Source organism: Dermacentor andersoni, chromosome 2, assembly GCF_023375885.2.
Source record: "Dermacentor andersoni chromosome 2, qqDerAnde1_hic_scaffold, whole genome shotgun sequence".
Taxonomy (NCBI): Eukaryota; Metazoa; Arthropoda; class Arachnida; order Ixodida; family Ixodidae; genus Dermacentor; species Dermacentor andersoni.
In genome coordinates, this window is record NC_092815.1 from 147,214,204 (window position 1) to 147,232,840 (window position 18,637).

The 18,637-nt window shown below is 47.8% G+C and overlaps 1 protein-coding gene across 1 annotated transcript in view; it reads right to left on the reverse strand.

The window, feature by feature from the left end:
* The window catches only part of LOC126540950 (L-sorbose 1-dehydrogenase-like), a 75,568-nt gene that overhangs the window by 2,018 nt on the left and 54,913 nt on the right, over window positions 1–18,637 (reverse strand). The window contains exon 15 of the mRNA XM_055076471.2: window positions 10,624–10,843. Within this exon, the coding sequence (XP_054932446.1) occupies window positions 10,624–10,843 (220 nt within the window). The remainder of the gene's footprint in view (window positions 1–10,623; window positions 10,844–18,637) is intronic.

An 18,637-nucleotide genomic window follows, 5' to 3' on the forward strand; every position in this document is an offset into this window, starting at 1 on the left:
AAAACATTGTGCGCGGACATGCATGCAGATGCGCAGTCGGTCGCTGCAAACCCGCGCGATCGCTGCATTGAGGCTTCATTCTGTTATGCCCCATTTGGTTATATCGACAACCCATTATAATACCATATTTCACATAGTTTACTCTCAGCGTTTGCCTACCTTTCACGCAAGAAGCCGTGTTTGGGAGACCGTCGCGGCGGCCGCCCGCAGGGGCGTTCACTGTATGTATTCGGTAAAGAGATAGCGTCTGTAAACGATTCTGTGCTTTTAGTTTGCCCAAGATTATTATATCGACAGTCAAAAACTTCCCTCGTTTTGAGAATTCCTACATAAATGTCCTGGAGGGCTGCCACGTGGTTTTTTTATTGAGCGCCGTAAGCGAAACCTACGAGGAGCTGCTCCGCGTGATCCCTCGTATTACGCAAGGAAGGCCCTTCCCACAGATGGAGCCTCCGTAACTCCTCGCCCCCATGTTTAGCAAGCCAGCGGGCCCGCTGGCTCGCTTAGCTATAAGCACAGTTTTTTAATGCTTTTTCTGGTGACGAAACTCCGGCCAAAGTTTTATACAGGGACAACGCTGCCGCTAGTGGCGCAGCTGTCGAGGAGGGGGCAAAAAACGGCCGCGCGAGCCGTTCGCACCGACTGTTTTTCGGAAAACAGGCTGACATCCTTTAGTATTTTTGTTTTCGGGGGCTGATAGTTGTGTGTAGTGTGGAGGCTACTTAACCCATTATTTAAGATCAGATAAAAGTACATATTAAAACGAAGTTTTTTTAGATAAACACCGACGTTTCGAAACCGGCTCGGTTCCTTCTTCAAGGTGTGAGTGCGCGCGAGGTGCCGCGTGGGTTTTTAAACCCACGTGTGGACAACCGCTGAGGCAATGAACGCATGCTATGGGAATAAGACGAGGGAAGGTTCCCCCTGGAGCGATTAACTTTCCCGTGTGTTTGCTGAATGTACCGCGACTCAAGAAGCAGCCTCCTGCGCGGATTCGGCTCGGTTTACATCAGAATAGTCTTTTGAAGTGAATCTTGTGGTCACGCGTTTTGCAGTGTTCAGTGGCTGTGCACCACTGCCTGTCCATTCGTTGTTACCTGAAAGCTTCGCTGCAACAACCAGACACAAATAACCGCGCGTGATTGACGCCGGCCGCTAGTAAACATTGCTAGCGGCTGTTTTCTGATGTAAAGGGCGCTTACTCTCTCTCGCTGCATGTTATAAACAGCATTTTCTTTATATTTTTTATTATTTTCACCGCAACTTGCTTGCAATATCACACTGAAAGGCCTAGCGTGGCGGTTAGTAGCATTCGTGTTCTGTTTAGGGCCGTCCTTGCTTTGTCAAAGTGTATAAGATTATTTACATGAAGTTATGACTGGCGCTTACCTTGCAAAAAATAATGCAAGCTCACTGACGCTGAAAATCGTACGTTTTTGCGGCATTTGAAGAACTTTGAAGAACTGGAGAGCGCTACATAGGCGATCAAATGACGAAAACACCGGCAGTTTGAGAAGCCATTTTTGCTTACACTTGTGAAGTTGGCAAAGCACGGCTGAACGCTCTTGCTGCATGGGCCATTTATTTGCTCTTTCTCACCCAGTGACGGCGAAGACGCTGGTGAGTACGAGAAAGTATATGATTTTTTTTATTCAGTGATTAGATGCTGGCTGTTCTCTAACTACCAAAATAAGACAAGCTGTGAGTGGCCACAGATTGAACAAAATGCATGCAGTGATCGGAAACATGGAGCAACGTGTATAAAATAAAAGCAATTGCGACACAGAAGAGTAGACATTCCTAAAAAGAAACAATTCACAAATGGTCAGGATCCTGTAATATATAAAAATCGTATGATGAAATATAAAAGACACTCAGAAACATTGTATATTGAAATAAGCACAAATTCGTCAGTCCGAATAATATCCGTAGGCTCTAAGTGCTTCGCGCAGACACGGCCATGCTTGGAGTCGAAGCTAAAAACATCGGCTTCCTGACGTGGTATGGCCCGCTTCCATATTTCACGCTTCTAGTCGTCGCTAGGCAGACAGAAGAGCCAGGCTCTTTCGAGCGTACCTCTGTAGCCAGAGCGGCAATCCGTCGCACAGCAAGTCTTCGGCACCTCAGGTTAGCGCGTCACATGCACTGCACTTGCTCGTAATCGAAGACAGAATCATGAAAGAAAAAAAGAGCTGCCACACCACCGCCGCCGCGTTCCGCCTGTAGTCTCGCGGCTGCACACACTCCACACGCTCGCGCGCCTTTGTCGTTGCCGCATAGGACCCCTAGCGCCGCCTCGCGGAAGGCGCGGTCAATATATAAAGCTCTCCCATAGCGTTACGGGGAAGTTTCACGACCATAAAGCAATGCTAGACTTTGCTATAACTCTCTTTTATCGCCTGTGGAATTTATACGTCACCTCACGGTGACGGCGACGGCTGTAGTGCGCCTCGAGTGTCCATATAAGTAATACCGCAATATGAAATTTAGAAATAACGTTGGCAGTTCCCAACTGACGAGCTTAATTCTAGATTTTCAATTTTTTGTAGAACCTGTCGGATGAACACATAGTGAATGCTTCGGATGGATCAAAAAGTAGGATTCAGGAAAATCGTTAGAGGATGCCACAGGACGCTGACACATTTAAGAGGCTGACATTCTTTTCTATGGATTAATGTGCGGTCCGGTATTTTAAGAGCTTTATCGCGAGCATCTTCCAATATTGTCTCGAATTTTAAGCCAACAAAAAAAGAAGTTTATTTAAAAATTGTTTCTTTGCGGATTTTGTTAGTCTGTTTACACTGTTCATTTGCTTAATTATAAGTATCCTAGGGCGAGAGTAAGTTAAATTTAGTTGAAGAATACCTTTGTTTGTCTCGTTTGTTAACCTTTTCAGTTACTGATTAAACCAAGGCGCTGTCGTATTGGACGCTGGTATAGCCTCAGTCAAAGAAACTCTTCTCTCTGGGCCTCAACTTTGAATTGAAATAACATTCAGCTAGTGTTGACAGACCATCGAGAGAAGCCTGCAAGATTTTATGGTTGAATACATATACCTACAATAGGTAGTGAGGCACTGGAAGTGGTAAGGGAATACATCTACTTAGGACAGGTAGTGACTGCGGATCCGGATCATGAGACTGAAATAATCAGAAGAATAAGAATGGGCTGGGGTGCGTTTGGCAGGCATTCTGAGATCATGAACAGCAGGTTGCCATTATCCCTCAAGAGAAAAGTTTATAACAGCTGTGTCTTACCAGTACTCACGTACGGGGCAGAAACCTGGAGGCTTACGAAAAGGGTTCCACTTAAATTGAGGACGACGCAACGAGCTATGGAAAGAAGAATGATTGGTATAACGTTAAGGGATAAGAAAAGAGCAGATTGGGTGAGGGAACAAATGCGAGTTAATGATATCTTAGTTGAAATCAAGAAAAAGAAATGGGCGTGGGCAGGACACGTAATGGGGAGGGAAGATAACCGATGGTCATGAAGAGTTACGGAATGGATTCCAAGGGAAGGAAAGCGTGGCAGAGGGCGGCAGAAAGTTAGGTGGGCGGATGAGATTAAGAAGTTTGCAGGGACAACATGGCCACAATTAGTACATGACCGGGGTAGTTTGAGAAGTATGGGAGAGGCCTTTGCCCTGCAGTGGGCATAACCAGGCTGATGATGATGATGATAATGACATATACCTCACGATGAACAGCCTCGAATTGCGAAGCTTTACAATTTTTTAGTTTTATTTAGTTTGATTTCGGTGATGCTTAACTGCTAGATCAACTGCGAATAGAAAAAGGGCATGGCAGGCAGACTCGCAAGACAAAATAAAACTCCACAAATCACTTTCGGTAAGCACAACGTCTATTACACTCGAAGTAGACGACTCAAACAGCGTTGATTGGGTGACAATTGATATAAAGTTGAATTCATAACACAGGCTCAAGAGATTCTACCCTGAGTACAAAAGAAACTCGAGCGAAAATCAGCTGAAAATTTTATCTAGGTAATCAATATAGCCAGTGAGTAATGTAGGAATATTTGGATAACGTACATTAAACGAGTAATGAGCCTCACGAAGGCCAATAACAATGATATTGTCACGTGGAGTGACATATGAACAACACAGTAGCAATAATGTGAAAGACCAAACTTTTATTGGGCGCACATGTGCCCACAAGAACAGGCTACGTTTAAAGAATGGCGACAACGGCGAACAAAGTCGGCGATCGTGAAAATCTGATCAGCGGGTCAAGCGCGTCGGCTTTTATACATCAGTCGTCCAATGTTCCAGAGAAACCGCTCGGACCCCCGTGCCTTCCACAACGTTCTATATTATTCGCGTCGCGCACACATGCAATCACATTACACAATGTTCGGTCACAGACAGCGGATGGAACCATCGATAACATTCCAGAAACCTCCGATACATGCAGGCGCGTCCTGCGCTGTGCGATATTTGTTAGGCGGTGAACGGTGGTCGCCTGATAAAGATAGGCAAGTACACGTGTCAATACCGGCCTCTTAAAAAGCATCTACCCGCCTCTTAAAAAAGCATACCCGCCTCTTAAAACGCAAACGAAAGTAATAAAAAAAATACCCGTAGCAAAGAAACAACAAAATAAGGAAGTTCCTTAGCCTGCGAAAACGGGTTTAAGACGCACTCGTGGACCACTTCAGATCGTGCGCGGAGCCGCTGTGACTACGAAATGCCGTCTGGCATGACCACATAGTACAGTGCGGGATTACGTCGGATGATCTTGTTGGGTCCGAAATAGCGTCGCAATAGTTTCTGAGTCCTCGTCGGCGTATCGGGGTCCAAACCCAAACACGGTCGCCGGGCTGGTACTCGGCGAAGCGTTGTCGGAGGTTGTAGTGTCGGCTTTCGGTACGCTGCTGGTTCTTGATCCGTGGGCGGGCGAGCTGTCGGGCTTCGGCGCGCTGGAGATAGGCACCGACGTCTTCTCGTCGTCAGTGACGTGCGGCAGCATGGCGTCGAGCGTCGTCGTCGGGTTTCTTCCGTAAACGAGCTTAAACGGCGTGATCTGTGCTGTTTCTTGGACCGCCGCATTGTAAGCGAAGGTGATGTACGGCAGAACGGCATCCCAGGTCTTGTGTTCGACATCGACATACATTTTAGCATGTCTGCGAGGGTCTTGTTCAGGCGCTCCGTGAGATCATTCGTCTGCGGATGGTAGGCAGTTGTCCTCCTGTGGCTTGTCTGGCTGTATTGCAGAATGGCTTGGGTGACCTCTGCTGTAAAAAAGGCTGTTCCTCTGTCGGTGATGAGGACTTCTGGGGCACCATGTCGCAGCAGGATGTTCTCGACGAAAAATGTCGCCAATTCGGCTGCGCTTGCTTTCGGTAGAGCTTTAGTTTCAGAGAAGCGGGTGAGATATTCCGTCGCCACGATGATCTACTTATTTCCTGATGTTGACGTCGGAGACGGTATCAACAAATCCATCCCGATCTGCTGAAATGGTCGGCAAGGAGGTTCGATCGGCTGTAGTAATCCTCCTGGCCTTGTCGGTAGTGTCTTGCGTCGCTGACAGTATCGGCATGTCTTGACGTAACGGGTGACGTCGGCGGTCAGACGCGGCCAGTAATACCTTTCCTGTAGCCTCGACAGCGACCGGGAGAATCCGAGGTGCCCAGCGGTTCGATTGTCATGTAGGGAGTGCAGTACTGGACGCAGCGCTAACGGAACAACAAGAAGGTAGGTGGCGCGGACTGGTGAGAAGTTCTTCTTCACGAGCAGGTTCTTTTGTAGCATGAACGAAGACAATCCATGCTTAAATGCCCTAGGGATAATGTCCGTGTTCCCTTCCAAGTACGCGACGAGGCCTTTTAGCTCCGGGTCTGCTCGTTGCTGTTTAGTAAAATCTTCCGCACTTATTATTCCAAGGAAGGCGTCGTCGTCCTCGTCGTCTTGCGGCGGGGGATAGATGGGGGCGCGTGATAGGCAGTCGGCGTGAGAGTGTTTTCGTCGGGACTTGTAGATTACCGTGATGTCATATTCTTGCAGTCTGAGGCTACACCGCGCCAGCCGTCCTGAAGGGTCCTTTAAGTTAGCTACCCAACACAACGCGTGATGGTCGCTGACCACTTTGAATGGCCTGCCATGTAGGTAAGGGAGGAATTTTGCTGTAGCCCAAATGATGGCGAGGCATTCCTTTTCACTCGTAGAATAATTGCCTTCTGCTTTTGACAGTGACCGGCTAGCATAAGATATCATCCGTTCAAGTCCGTCTTTCCTCTGGACTAGGACGGCACCGAGGCCTAGGCTATTGGCGTCAGTGTGGATTTCGGTATCGGCGTCTTCGTCGAAATGTGCAAGTACCGCCAGCGACTGCATGCATCGTTTGAGTTCTTGAAATGCGTCGGCCCGCGGCGTTTCTCACTTGAATTCGACATCACATTTGGTTAGATGTGTTAGCGGCTCCGCGATGCGTGAAAAGTCATTGAGAAGGCGCCTATAGTAGGCACACATGCCAAGGAAACTACGCACTGCCTTCTTGTCGATGGGCTGCGGGAACTTTGCGATGGCAGCTATCTTCTGCGGGCCGGTGCGGACTCCAGATTTGCTGATGACGTCGCCTCGAAACAGAAGCTCACCGTAAGCAAAGCGGCACTTCGCCGGCTTCAGAGTAAACTCTGATGATTTGATGGCCTCTAGTGCTGTTGCAAGCCGCCTAAGGTGATCTTCGAAATTTCCGGCAAGGACGACGACGTGATTCAAGTAAACAAGATACGTCTGCCACTTCAATCCTGCTAAAACCATGTCCATCACGCGCTGGAACGTTGCAGGCGTCCAGCATAGTCCAAATGGCATAACTATGAGCTCATAGAGGCCGTCTGGCGTGATGAAGGCGGTCTTTTCGCGATCCCTGTCATCGACTTCTATTTGCCCGTAGCCAGACTTGATGTCCATCGACGAGAAGTATTTAGCGTTGCAGAGACGATCCAATGCGTCGTCTATCCGTGGGAGGGGGTATACGTCCTTCTTCGGTGATCTTGTTCAGTCGACGATAATCGACGCAGAAACGTAGGGTTCCGTCCTTTTTCTTCACTAAGACAACAGCAGACGCCCACGGGCTCTTCGACGGCTGGATGATGTCGTTGAACGGCAGTTCGTCGACTTGTTGTCTTATAGCTTCGCGTTCTCGCGTCGAAACTCGGTAAGGGCTCTGGCGGAATGGTCTAGCGCACTCTACGGTTATTATGCGATGCTTTGCGACTAGTGTTTGTCGAATTCTTGTTGACGTGGAAAAGCAGTCTTTGTATCGTCGAAGCAAACTTCTGAGCTGTTGCTGCTTAATCACGGGGAGACTTGGATTTATGTCGAAGTCTGTCTCGGAAACTACGGTCGTCGTGGTAGATGCGGCAGAATGCCAGAGGACAAACGCATTGCTGGTCTCCAGAATTTCCTCGATGTATGCGATCGTCGTGCCCTTGTTGATGTGCTTGAACTCCTGGCTGAAGTTTGTCGGCAACACTTTCGTGTTTCCTACGTGCAGTCGAGCGATCCCTCTGGCGACGCAAATTTCAAGGTCGAGCAGTAGACGTTGGTCGTCTTCGATGACGCCTTCTACATCAGCGGGTGTTTCGGTGCCGACCGAAATAACAATGCTGGAGCGAGGCGCGATGCTCACTTGATGTTCGAGCACACTCAAGGCTTGGTGACTACGAGGGCTCTCCGGCGGTATAGCTTGATCTTCCGACAGCGTTATTGACTTCCACATCAGGTCGACGATTGCGCCGTGTTGGTTCAGGAAGTTCATGCCGAGAATGACGTCTCGTGAACACTGTTGGAGGATAACAAAGGTGGCAGGGTAAGTCCGGTCATGAATGGAAATTCTTACCGTGCAGAATGCAGTCTGCGTGATGAGGTGTCCTCCAGCGATCCGAATTGACGGGCCTTCCCATGCAGTCTTAACTTTCTTCAACTGGGCGGCGAAGGGTCCACTCATGACGGAGTAATCGGTTCCTGTGTCTACAGAGCGTGGCTCTATAACGTTTTTGAGAAGTTTCGGCATGTTTACGGCCTCGCTCTGCCAAGTCTTCTTTGCTGTGGATCAGTTTTAGCAGCATTCTTAACCTTCCGTGGCATTCCGCCGCGATATTCGACCAGCCACCGCATGATAGGTAAGGGAAAGCGGACCAATCGCACACGCCGGCACCACACTCTTCATCCGGTTATTGATTTTCAGTGCACTGGCTGGGCCCCGTCGAACCCTTCTCCACTTGAGCGTGCTTCTCGCCTCTTGTCAGCCAGTTAGATAAGACAAGCCACTCAGTGTAAGCAATGTTATTCGTTCTTGAAACCAAAAAATGTGACCACCTATGAATGTGGAGAGCGTTTGATTGGTCTCTTCAGACAAACCTGCAAGTCACCGCCCGATGCTTGCGTTGGCGTTTACATAAATTTGACGTCAGAAGATTGGAATAAGAACATATTGGATAGTTTTACGTTTTAGGGCCCCTACTCTCTTCCTTCTGACGCTGGAACCCCTCTCCACCAAGGGGCGGACACCTCGCGCGCCACACCCTCTGGGTGGCCTGGACGTTTCCTGAAAAAAACCCTTTGCAGTGGGGGCAGCGGAGATGGAACATGCCCGGATTGTGGAGGGTATAAGAAAGTCAGTGACCCGCTTTGGGGCGTCAGACTTCACAGCATTTTGGTATCATTTTTCGTTGCTGAATTACAGTTGTAAACTTCATAGTTTCGTTTATGAAGATTTCCTTATTTTTGCAAATTTTTATTCAGAAGTTGACGACCTAAATCGAAAATTCGAAACCTATGGTCATCAGATTTTAAGTTTTTCTTCCAAATGCAAGAAGCGTCGCCAAACTTGGTGGAGTTATTGCCGAGAAAAACGAGTTCTCCTTTTACATGTATTTAGATAGGAGCACCCGAGCTAAAGCTACCTCTTAAGTTGAAGCACCTAGACCGTGAATCAGCCTCGAAAGGTTCGTTAAACTCATGTTTTTATTCCCGAAGTATGGTTGGAACGGTCTTATTTTCGTTTATTCACTTTGGTTAAATCATGTCTAGTGAAGCGTGTAACACATTTATGCGCGTAGTAGTGCTCCTGTAAGTTCAGCAAAATTTCCACTTTTCTGCGGGAAATAAGCCCGGCAGAGCTCAGCGAGACTTTGACTTGCACTTGCTGACTGAGCGGCTGAGTCTCGGTGTAGTTATATAAGACATAGTTTCGTGCTGAAGAGAGCTGTGCGAATACAGACGACTGCCAGCACCAACCTGCCTCATCCCTCTGACGAGCGGATGTCGTGTCCTGCCCATCAGGATCTCCTTCGGCGCGGGACAGGCTGTTTCGGTTCACTTTGCGCGGCAATGAATGGAACGAATCCCAAACTCTTGGGACACTGCGTGCGCGACCGTCACGCTCGTCAACATTAACAGACCTCTCCGTCGTGTGTGTGCGAGGGGAGTATGCGCGGAACCTGCGAATCCGCCTCACCTCCTTCGGACGCTCAACGCCTCTCCGCCAAGAGGCGGACTGCCACCCCGCTCCATCTAGGTTGCCCCCACGTGTCATGACAAGGCCCTCTGCAGTGTGGGCAGCGGAGAAGGAGAAGGCCTGTATAGTGGAGGGTATAAGAAAGCCTGCGAACTGCCGTGTTTCGTCGCATTTTCTCCGCCCTCGCTTGAAGGTGCACGCACGCTGGAAGTTCTTTTATTCTTTTCATTTTTCTTTGGAGCGCACCACTCACCCGTAACGATTTATAAAACTTCTTTTATTAGTCTTTTTTTTTGCCACCTTGTCTTCACTGCGGAACCCTCTCCGATGGTCAAACTGCTTCGAGCTCCAAGCAAACGCTGTTAAAGATTGACAGATTGCCTTAAGAAGATGTAGAAAAGGGACGACCGGTGGGCGTTCGACTCTCGCTTCCTTTTTCTTTTCACCTGTGTGTTTGAGAGGTACTACGTGTCATAATTGAAAAAGGTGTTTTGAGCAGCGTTTCTCTTTAAAGAAACATTCACTTATTTCAGTAAAAGAAACTTCGTGCACAAAGGTTCAAGAAGATGAGCTCTACGAGGAAAGGAAATGAAAATGAAAGAAATTTATTTTTGAATTCAGGTGATGCGTTCTTTTGCGGTCCGACTATAAAACAAATAACCTAAACGTTTTAGGAAAGCTGCGATAGAAATAGAGAAAATACCCTGCGCTATTTTTATATTGCGGCAACGTTAATTTATGCTGATCTACAGCAACAGACAAATCAGCGACCGGTATTGAACTTCGTAGGTATTCTGGTGTCAAGCTCCGCGGCCCTTGAACCATTCGGTACGCCATCAGGCAATGCGGTGTTTTCGCTCACAGAAGGTGCATTTCATCGTGTACGTTAGGAACAACTTTGCTTGGTGTGAACACGCTCAGGCCAGCACGGTCTAAAAATTGGGAGATAAACCCAGGGACCGGGGACTGACGATCCTAGTCAATAACGTAAGCTGCCTGTGTCAGGTCGTGTAGCCATCGCGTGCTTTCACAAGCGGCCTGAAATATCCTGCGTTGCAGAGTATAGTGGTAAAGAGAATGTCAACATTTAAGGTGACAAAATTTATGCTTTCACCATACCTAATTTTGTGCTTGTTCTCACCTGAGTCTGGCGTCTAGCACGGCCTGCGGATGCGTCCCCATCGGTGCAGTGCAGCATGGGTGCCAACCGCTGAGTGAAGTGTGCTGCACAAAGCAACGCAGGTACGAGTCGCTCCACAACGGTCCTGCCGACTCGCAGGCTGGCAGGGCAACGTCCCAAATGGTCACGTTGCCATTCTTCATAGCTTGAGTTTCTAATGTCTGCACGGCGATCTTGGCGCCTGAAAGCATGCGCAAGTAAACACCAAATAACATGAAACACGCCGCCAGAGGCAAGTCGCCGATGTTGGAGCTGGCGAAGCGCTACTGTGCCCAAATAAAACGCCAACCACCCCATGGACGTTCAAACTCTGGCTGGAGGCAAGATGGACGCAGTCGACCAATGACGTCGTATACATGCATGAGCGTCTAGTTTCTATGGAGTTTGCAATGATGCCAAATCTATCGCAAAATGTCTTCTAGTTTATTATGTGATCGTTTTGCTTCCTGACAGACTAATAAGTGCTACGTACTTTGGTTCCAGCTTGCGGGCCCCATTTCGCAAAATTCAACAGCGCGCACTGAATGGCTATAAGTAGCGACAATGATTAGGACAGTGTTAGCAAGAACGTCGAACCGCGTGCGTTTGCGTCAGCAACTACAACTCAAAAGCCTTTTTTACGAAAGCTAATCTATCTTCCAAGAAAGCCAAACGTGTATACCCTGCGCATACAAATTCTTTTGGAACCGCTAGAAAAAAGGAAAAGAAGATACCGGCACGGACATTTACATCTATCCCATACTCCTTAACTGCAGTTCATGGTCGTAATGCAGAAATGTTGGACATTAATATAGTAGCAGAACCATTTTGCTCCTATCACTGTACGCAAGTCGTGTGCTGTTTTGACATGTAGTATCTGAACGCACTACATGTCCTCGACTGGAAGGTGACTTGCCTGTCAGATGCGGTTAGAGATCGCCACGTTGATGCTGTGCAAAACTGCTGGCACATATCTTTGCAAAGAAAACGTCACTTTTTTTGCTTCGTGGGGCTACGTAAATGGACGCTCTGGAAAGGTGGTTGGCGTCAAAATCCTTTCGGTCTGAGTTAAAGACCACTTTGACGTAGAGCTACTGGAGTCGGCGGCTTCAAAAAAGGAGGTCTCCTGCGTCTTTCAGGTTGGTGAGCTAGCGCAGAGTGTTATGATCACGCACTACCTTAAACAGCTTGCCGTAAAAGTATGTGCAAAAGGTGACGGCCCAAACGATAGTGAGGCATTAATTCTCTGTCATTCGATAGTTGCGTTCAACCTGCGACCAAAGCTTCCTGAAACAATCCCGACTCACTCAAGACCGTTTTAATTTTGAACCAGAACTTCGCCAACTCCTACGCCGCTTACATGCATTTTGGTCTCGGTGTTAGTGGTGTTGTCAAAGCGAGAAAGTATATGTTTTGAGTGGAAGTATCATTGAAGTTTCCGAAACGTGTTTTAATGAGGCTTCTCGCAGGCGAACTGCACGTCTGCTTTCCTAAGGCGTGGGAGGAACCTGGCGATCTGCAAGACATTTCGCACAAGACGTCTCTAATGTATGCACTCTGCGCCAATACATGGCGATTGTTTCTTCGGTGGGTTATATACTATGTCGGGTGGCTGTGGTCGTTTGAGTGTCTGGGTTCATGGCGTCAAAGCTGCGTGACTGAGGTTATATGAACTCAACATAGACAAAACGGCCCTTCTCTCATCCTGACGACCTAATCGCTTCGAGGACGCCAGGTAGCTTCCGAAGGTGCTGGTCAAAGAAACCAGCAAAACACACGACGTCATCCAGGTACACGACTTCAGACTGTCATTTCAGCCCATAACTCACTAGGATGTCGGTGACCCCTAAGATCGCTCAACGGCACCACCTTAAAGTAAAAAAAAAATGTTTAGTTCTACAGGCGTGGTAAACATGGTCTTTCGCTTACTCTTTCATCGAGTCTGTTTAGCCAGTAGCCGCACTTATAGTGAATGGATAGAGAGTCCGTGACACTGCAGAGTCCAGCAGGCACATAATAGATTCTTCAAAGTAAGCGGACGTATTTTAAGGCTAGAGAGGCGCGAATAAGCGAAACAAATCTAGAGCGTGCCGCCTTCCAAGCGACCATGACGAGGATAACCAGGTGTTCTTTGGCAGGTGGATAACGTCGTTTTGAAACTATCGGTTGGTCTTCAGTGCTCATAGAGCCTCGCTCGCGTGCTCATACATAGTACAGGGTGTAGTGGATTGGTCGCATTTAACTGTCGCTGGGGATGAGGGACTTCGCGATAGGTGTCTACGGGATATTAGAAGATTTCGAGAGCATTCGACATGCTGTTGAAGAATGTTATATAGTCCTTTTCTCTGGTTTAGCAAGAAGGAGTGGACGTTGTATTCTGATTCACGTGCTTGTGCAAAAGTCGTACACATTCTGAAGGCGTTTTCCAGAAACGCGACTACACTACACTTGCTGAGGTACGGTAGTTATCAGGAAGGCGGACCACTTGCTTTGACATGTTTGATGGTCAACAAACAGTTGTGTCTCATAGCGACTTTAACACCAGCGCGATAGTTGGCGTCATTTCCAACGGAACTCATGGGGCTCAAATATTACGGGTTGCTCTCTTTTTTATTGCGATAAAGCATGCCCTTAACGCATAATTTTGGCGAGTATACGTGTATTAGATGTTTGCTGTGAGACCTGTGTATAATACAAGCTCATAATTGGTTGTGACACTGTAGGTGAGGCCGGCTTGCAGTAGAAGATGCGAGAGTTTTAATTGTAAGCCTGGACATGTCCATATTAGGCGGTACCCATCTGCCTTCCTCAATAAGGGTGAGCAGTATTGACATGTAGCACTCAGTGGTAAATGCGACCAGTTCCACGTTGAGATCACAGCGTATGTTAGGGCCAACCTGGCTCAAAGCCTCGTAAGCACAACTTCTGCGCCCAAGTAAGCTGAAGGGGGAGGCAGCAGACACTGTGGAACAAGATTGCGTGTGTCCTGCCGGAGAAAATTTTTATCATCTCGTGGTGAATTAAGGTGTGGAATTTTGAGGGCAATAGACGGAAGTTCTTGGTTAGGAGAGCAGCGTGCCTGCAGGTCAGCAGCAAAGTTGTGAGGGCTCGCAGCCTGGCCTTGAATCCAGTGTATTTTGACAGAAGTAGCTATATTACAATTCATAGTGTGTATCGCATACTTCCATCGCCTTGTAAACATTCATGTTTTCTTGAATAGCCGCTAATGACTCAGTGAAGATGTTTAGTTGTTTAATTGTAGACAAGTTACATGTGGCATCTTGCAAAGCGTCGACGATGGTTTGAAGTTCCATTACTAGAGTGCTGGCTTCCGTAGAACGCAGGATACCGCTAATGAATTTATGCATAGTACTGCGAAATGATGTCCTTCCACCGTCTGGTAGGATAGCAGCATCCGTATAGACTTCGCAGGTATTAGCACGTTATGCATCGATGATACTGAATTCGTCAATATTAATTGTCATATCGCTGCGTGGTAACATCCTTGGCTTATTAGTTGTGATGCTGGCGAATTCCGTGGGATGTATTGAATAGGGCGGATTGTCAATCCAAGACCGGCGTTTAATATAAGCATGCAATGTAGCCACATCCGCAACAAGTTGCTTTTGATTTCACATCCTTTTACACATTGTAAAATTAGGTCTGAAATTGTGTTGAGCTGGGAATGTTCCGGTAAGGTTGGTATCAGAGTGATGCGGGGTAGTGCTGTGATTCTGCGCATAGCATCGCGGTTAATTGTCTCCAACTGTGCAAAAGTCGGCCGTTCAAGTTGTGTCTGATATAAAATTTGTGGCGGCAAGACTGCACGTACCTGTCGCCCTGCTACGTTAGTACGAGTTCCCGTTTCTTTTGTTGCAATGCGACGAATAAGTTTAAGTGTTTTTGCCGAACTCTCGTATTTTAGGGAGCCAGTGCGCACCACCGCCGCACCGGTGAATATGAAGACGCAGTATGCAATCTTCGTAAGCCTCAGGGATTGTCGCCGTGCCGGGACTAAATGCAAAAGTGTGCTGCGTGATTCTTTTGCTTTCTACCTTGTTGGCCACCATGACATAGGTTGATTTCTGGGCGGAAATATTCAGCCCTGCTTGGCGAGCGTAGTTCTGCAGAACATCAAGGGCCTCTTGAAGCTGTTGAGTTTGTCTAGAGATATCATTATGCACAGACCACAAAGTGACATAATCCGCATCGATTAAAAAGCTTCACGTCTGGAATCCGGTGAAGGTACCAGTTTAGAAATATTAGAGCAACCTTGAAGAGAAAAAGAACCATAAACCAAAGATGAGTTCCTAAAGAAATTAGTAGGTATATCTTATGGCCGGAGGTGGAAGTCCCAGTTCCATGAGGTTGGCAATAATGATTTCATGGTGTTTATTGTCAAAAGCTTTCGTTATGTCTGTTGCTATGACAGTGCTGAAAATGTTTCTGCACTGGCACTGATTATTAGGTTAAATACATTTATCATAATTCAGTGACTTCACCGTTATTGTTAGAAAAAAGTTGTTTCGAAGCTTGACGTCACGAGAGCACTCGTGGAGTGTAATGAAGCAACCGGGTAGTTTAAGGCATGTATCGTCCACCTCACAGTACATTTTACTATCGGTGTCATAATGTGGCCGCGTGCCTTGCATATTTGAAGGACGTCCAACGTGGTGGCTACCGTCCTCAGTTGTGCTACAAATCGTCTCCTAAACACTGAGTAGCCAGCCCCAAAGCCCCAATATTCACAAGAGCGGTCACCGTAGGAACGCCGATGGTGACATGTTTTGCCGCTTGAAATGGCAAGGATATCGTTGGCATGTGTCCCAAGAAGTGACAGTTTCGCCAGCGCCAACCTAGACGTAGACTGGGACCCGGCGCTAACTATTGAACGGCAAGGTAGAAGCTCCACTTGAGACCAGAACAACCACCGAATCATGTGGAAGTGGTAACGACCACCACGGCGAGGCTCTTCAAATCGCTGGGAGCCTACCGCGATGAAGAGCCCACGTTAACATTAACTACTGGCGTGGGAAGAGGGATAACGCCCATTCGTCAAAACCTTATCATTGCATATGATGGGGCGGCAATAGTGCAACATCAGGGGCGGAGTGCTGCGAACACATCGAGCCTTCTCATTGGGCGGGACAAAGTATTGAATTAGCTAGTCTAGTGACTTGGGAAAAACGACGGCATATAAAAAAGTTCACTGACGATTACTATATTCCCTAATGCGAAACTTGAGCGCAGCTCGATACGTATTTTCGTTTCGCGTGTCGATATTTTGTATTATATAGTTTTATATTAGAAAGAGGAAGTTGTGAGTGTTCGCTTTTATTCCATATAGGCGACGCGCGCTACTCTGGTGCCGTATCGTAGCCATCGTCGCCGTACAGCCAGTCTTGCACAGCAGTACGCTTTTTCTCATGCTTTCGTTCCACCAACGACGAGAGCGGCACTTCTTTGTGTCAAAATCGTGCCACTCTTGCCAGCTGCGACGAGACGAAGGTAGCCTCACATGAACCTTTAGGCGTAGCCTATCGCAATCAACCCTTGCAGGAGCTGTGATCACGTCGGCCTCGATGATACCGCGGGCTGACCTCGCCAGCTGACGCCCAGGACGAGCGTAGCCCTCCCAACCTCAAGCCTCCCCTCTCGCCCCCAAAGTTGGAAACGCAGATGAGATCGCCCACGCTGTGGCGGATGCGGATGCCGAGGCCACCGGCAACTGAGCGCATGCTCAGGCCGTTTCCCTTCCCCTATTCCTCTACTTCCCTCCTCGCGCACTCTTCTTTCATTTACCGCTGCGTTCCGCGTTCGCTTTTATCTTTCACCTGTGCTTGTTCGCTCGGTTAGGAGTTATAATACCGCAAAGCACGCCGACGCTCACCGCAGGAGCGTGGGCTTAAGAGCTGTACTCTAAAACGGATCTTGGGTTTTGTGTGTAGTGTTTGCTGGGACAGGTAGTGTCATCAGACATGTAGTGTGAGCAGACGTGTAGTGTGGTCAGGTTAGGTGATGACTTTCGATACTTTTGTAGATAGTTTCATCAGCCTGGCGAAAGTGGGACCAGTCTTCCGAAGCCCTGGTGCACACAATACGCGGTGTGGCTTTTGACCTGAGGTTCCGTTGCGAGGAGCGGCCCTTTCAGCACTTCGGGGACAATCATGAGGAGACGGGCTGTCGGCGACGAAGTAGCTTGGCGTGGCAACTTGCTGATGCATTCCAACTGTATCTTTCACAAGTGTAGCGTCTTCTGCAGGAACACTGCTTGAAAATCTGTGACTTACTTCAGGCAGTTGTGGGTCACTTTGTGCTTGCATGGGACTGCTTGTGTTATGCGACCCCCGGTGCATAGATGTTGCCGCAAAATCCAGCCCGAGTTCGCAATGTTCGCGGTAAAATGTCTTGTCGAGCGTGAAAAAGGCATTCTAGACAAAATTCAGAATGATTTGCGGCACCGGGAATTGCTTTGGTGGGCGGTGCATGGACAGCACAAAAAAATTTCGGGGGGGGGGCTGTAGCCCCATAACCCCCCCCCCCCTGCCTACGCTCCTGCCGTCCAGTATAAGGCGCTGCAATATTATTGTTCGTCATGCTATCATAGACGCGGTGAAACAGCTTTGCATTTCTTCTACGAACAGAGTGACGAAATGATTAATCAGTGTTTGAACGTGAAAGTCCTGTAAGCATTATGAAGGGTGGGCAGTAAGGCTTTCGCTCGTTGCTTTCGAAGAATGCAGGCTAAACGCCGCTGATAACCGGGTCCTGGATATATTGCTTATGGTCAAGATCGTTTTATGCAATCCATGATCGATGCGGCGTACCGTATCACCAGGGGTCAGAATTTGGTGCGTAGGTTTTCTGGCTTCTCCGGGTGTTTTATCTATTGAAGTATGCAGTAGCTTATTAAGCTGTGTCTACGGCAGGAACATTGAGATCGCGGCTCTTGGCGGACGTACGTAAGAGCTTATTTTTGTACTGCAGCACTTTTATAGTGATAGTGACACCCTAGTGCCCCTGTGCGCATATAATCACGTTGTAATAGGTTGCAATTTCCATTGTATGTCAATGTTGTACCCTATTGTATGCTGACAGAGGCACAGGCTCCTTCAATTCACTTACTATGTGGTTGTTTTTCATGAAAGCCATGGAACGACAGAACTCTTAGACGAAATAGAAATAATTTTACTTAGTAAATATTTCTGATGAGAACTGACTTTTCACAGGGTGAATTTACCATTGAAAAAAGGTTGTTCACAGGAAGGCATAAGATGTCTCGGGAGATTAACATACTGCAAGCTATCCCCACTCTGTTTAAAGAGCGGCAGCCACGGCACACCTAAACACTGAGACCATGTTTGAGTTTTTTCAACTGAACCTTTATAGTCCTAACGAGGGAGTGAATAAATATTTCGCTGTAACGTAGGGCGCCCTAATATTGTGTTCATTTCATGTTACATAAGGAAGCGTTCACATTGGCATGCTTCTTGCGCATTGGCGAGCACAGATATCAATATGAATGAGATCGACAGGCAGTGCCCGGACCGTTTATAGAGCAACCATGTTATTTTGACGGTATTTTAATCTTCTGACGGCAAATTTACTCAACAGCATTAGAAAGCATCGGGTTATAACCTGCAGCGCTGTTGGAACTGCGAAATTAAATGTAATGCTAATTTACAGGAAGTCACTTTGGTTTGCTTTGTAAGCAAATAACACTGCCTCCTTGACAGCTGTTTCTTACTTGACTGGCTGACAAGAGGCGAAAAGCGCGCAGGAGCGCAGTAAGTTTCGGTGGATCCGAGCTAGCGCAGTAAAACAATGTAAACGGATGAGCAGGGCTGTGCCAGATTTCACAATCACCCCGTCCCATTGCTTAGCTTGTGGTACCTGGTAGAAAATCACTGTTGCGTGCCGCGGAGGTTTAGAAATGCTGCTGAAACGGATCCTCAGCAATGAGTTGGCATAGAGATGTCGTATACGTGGCGAAAGG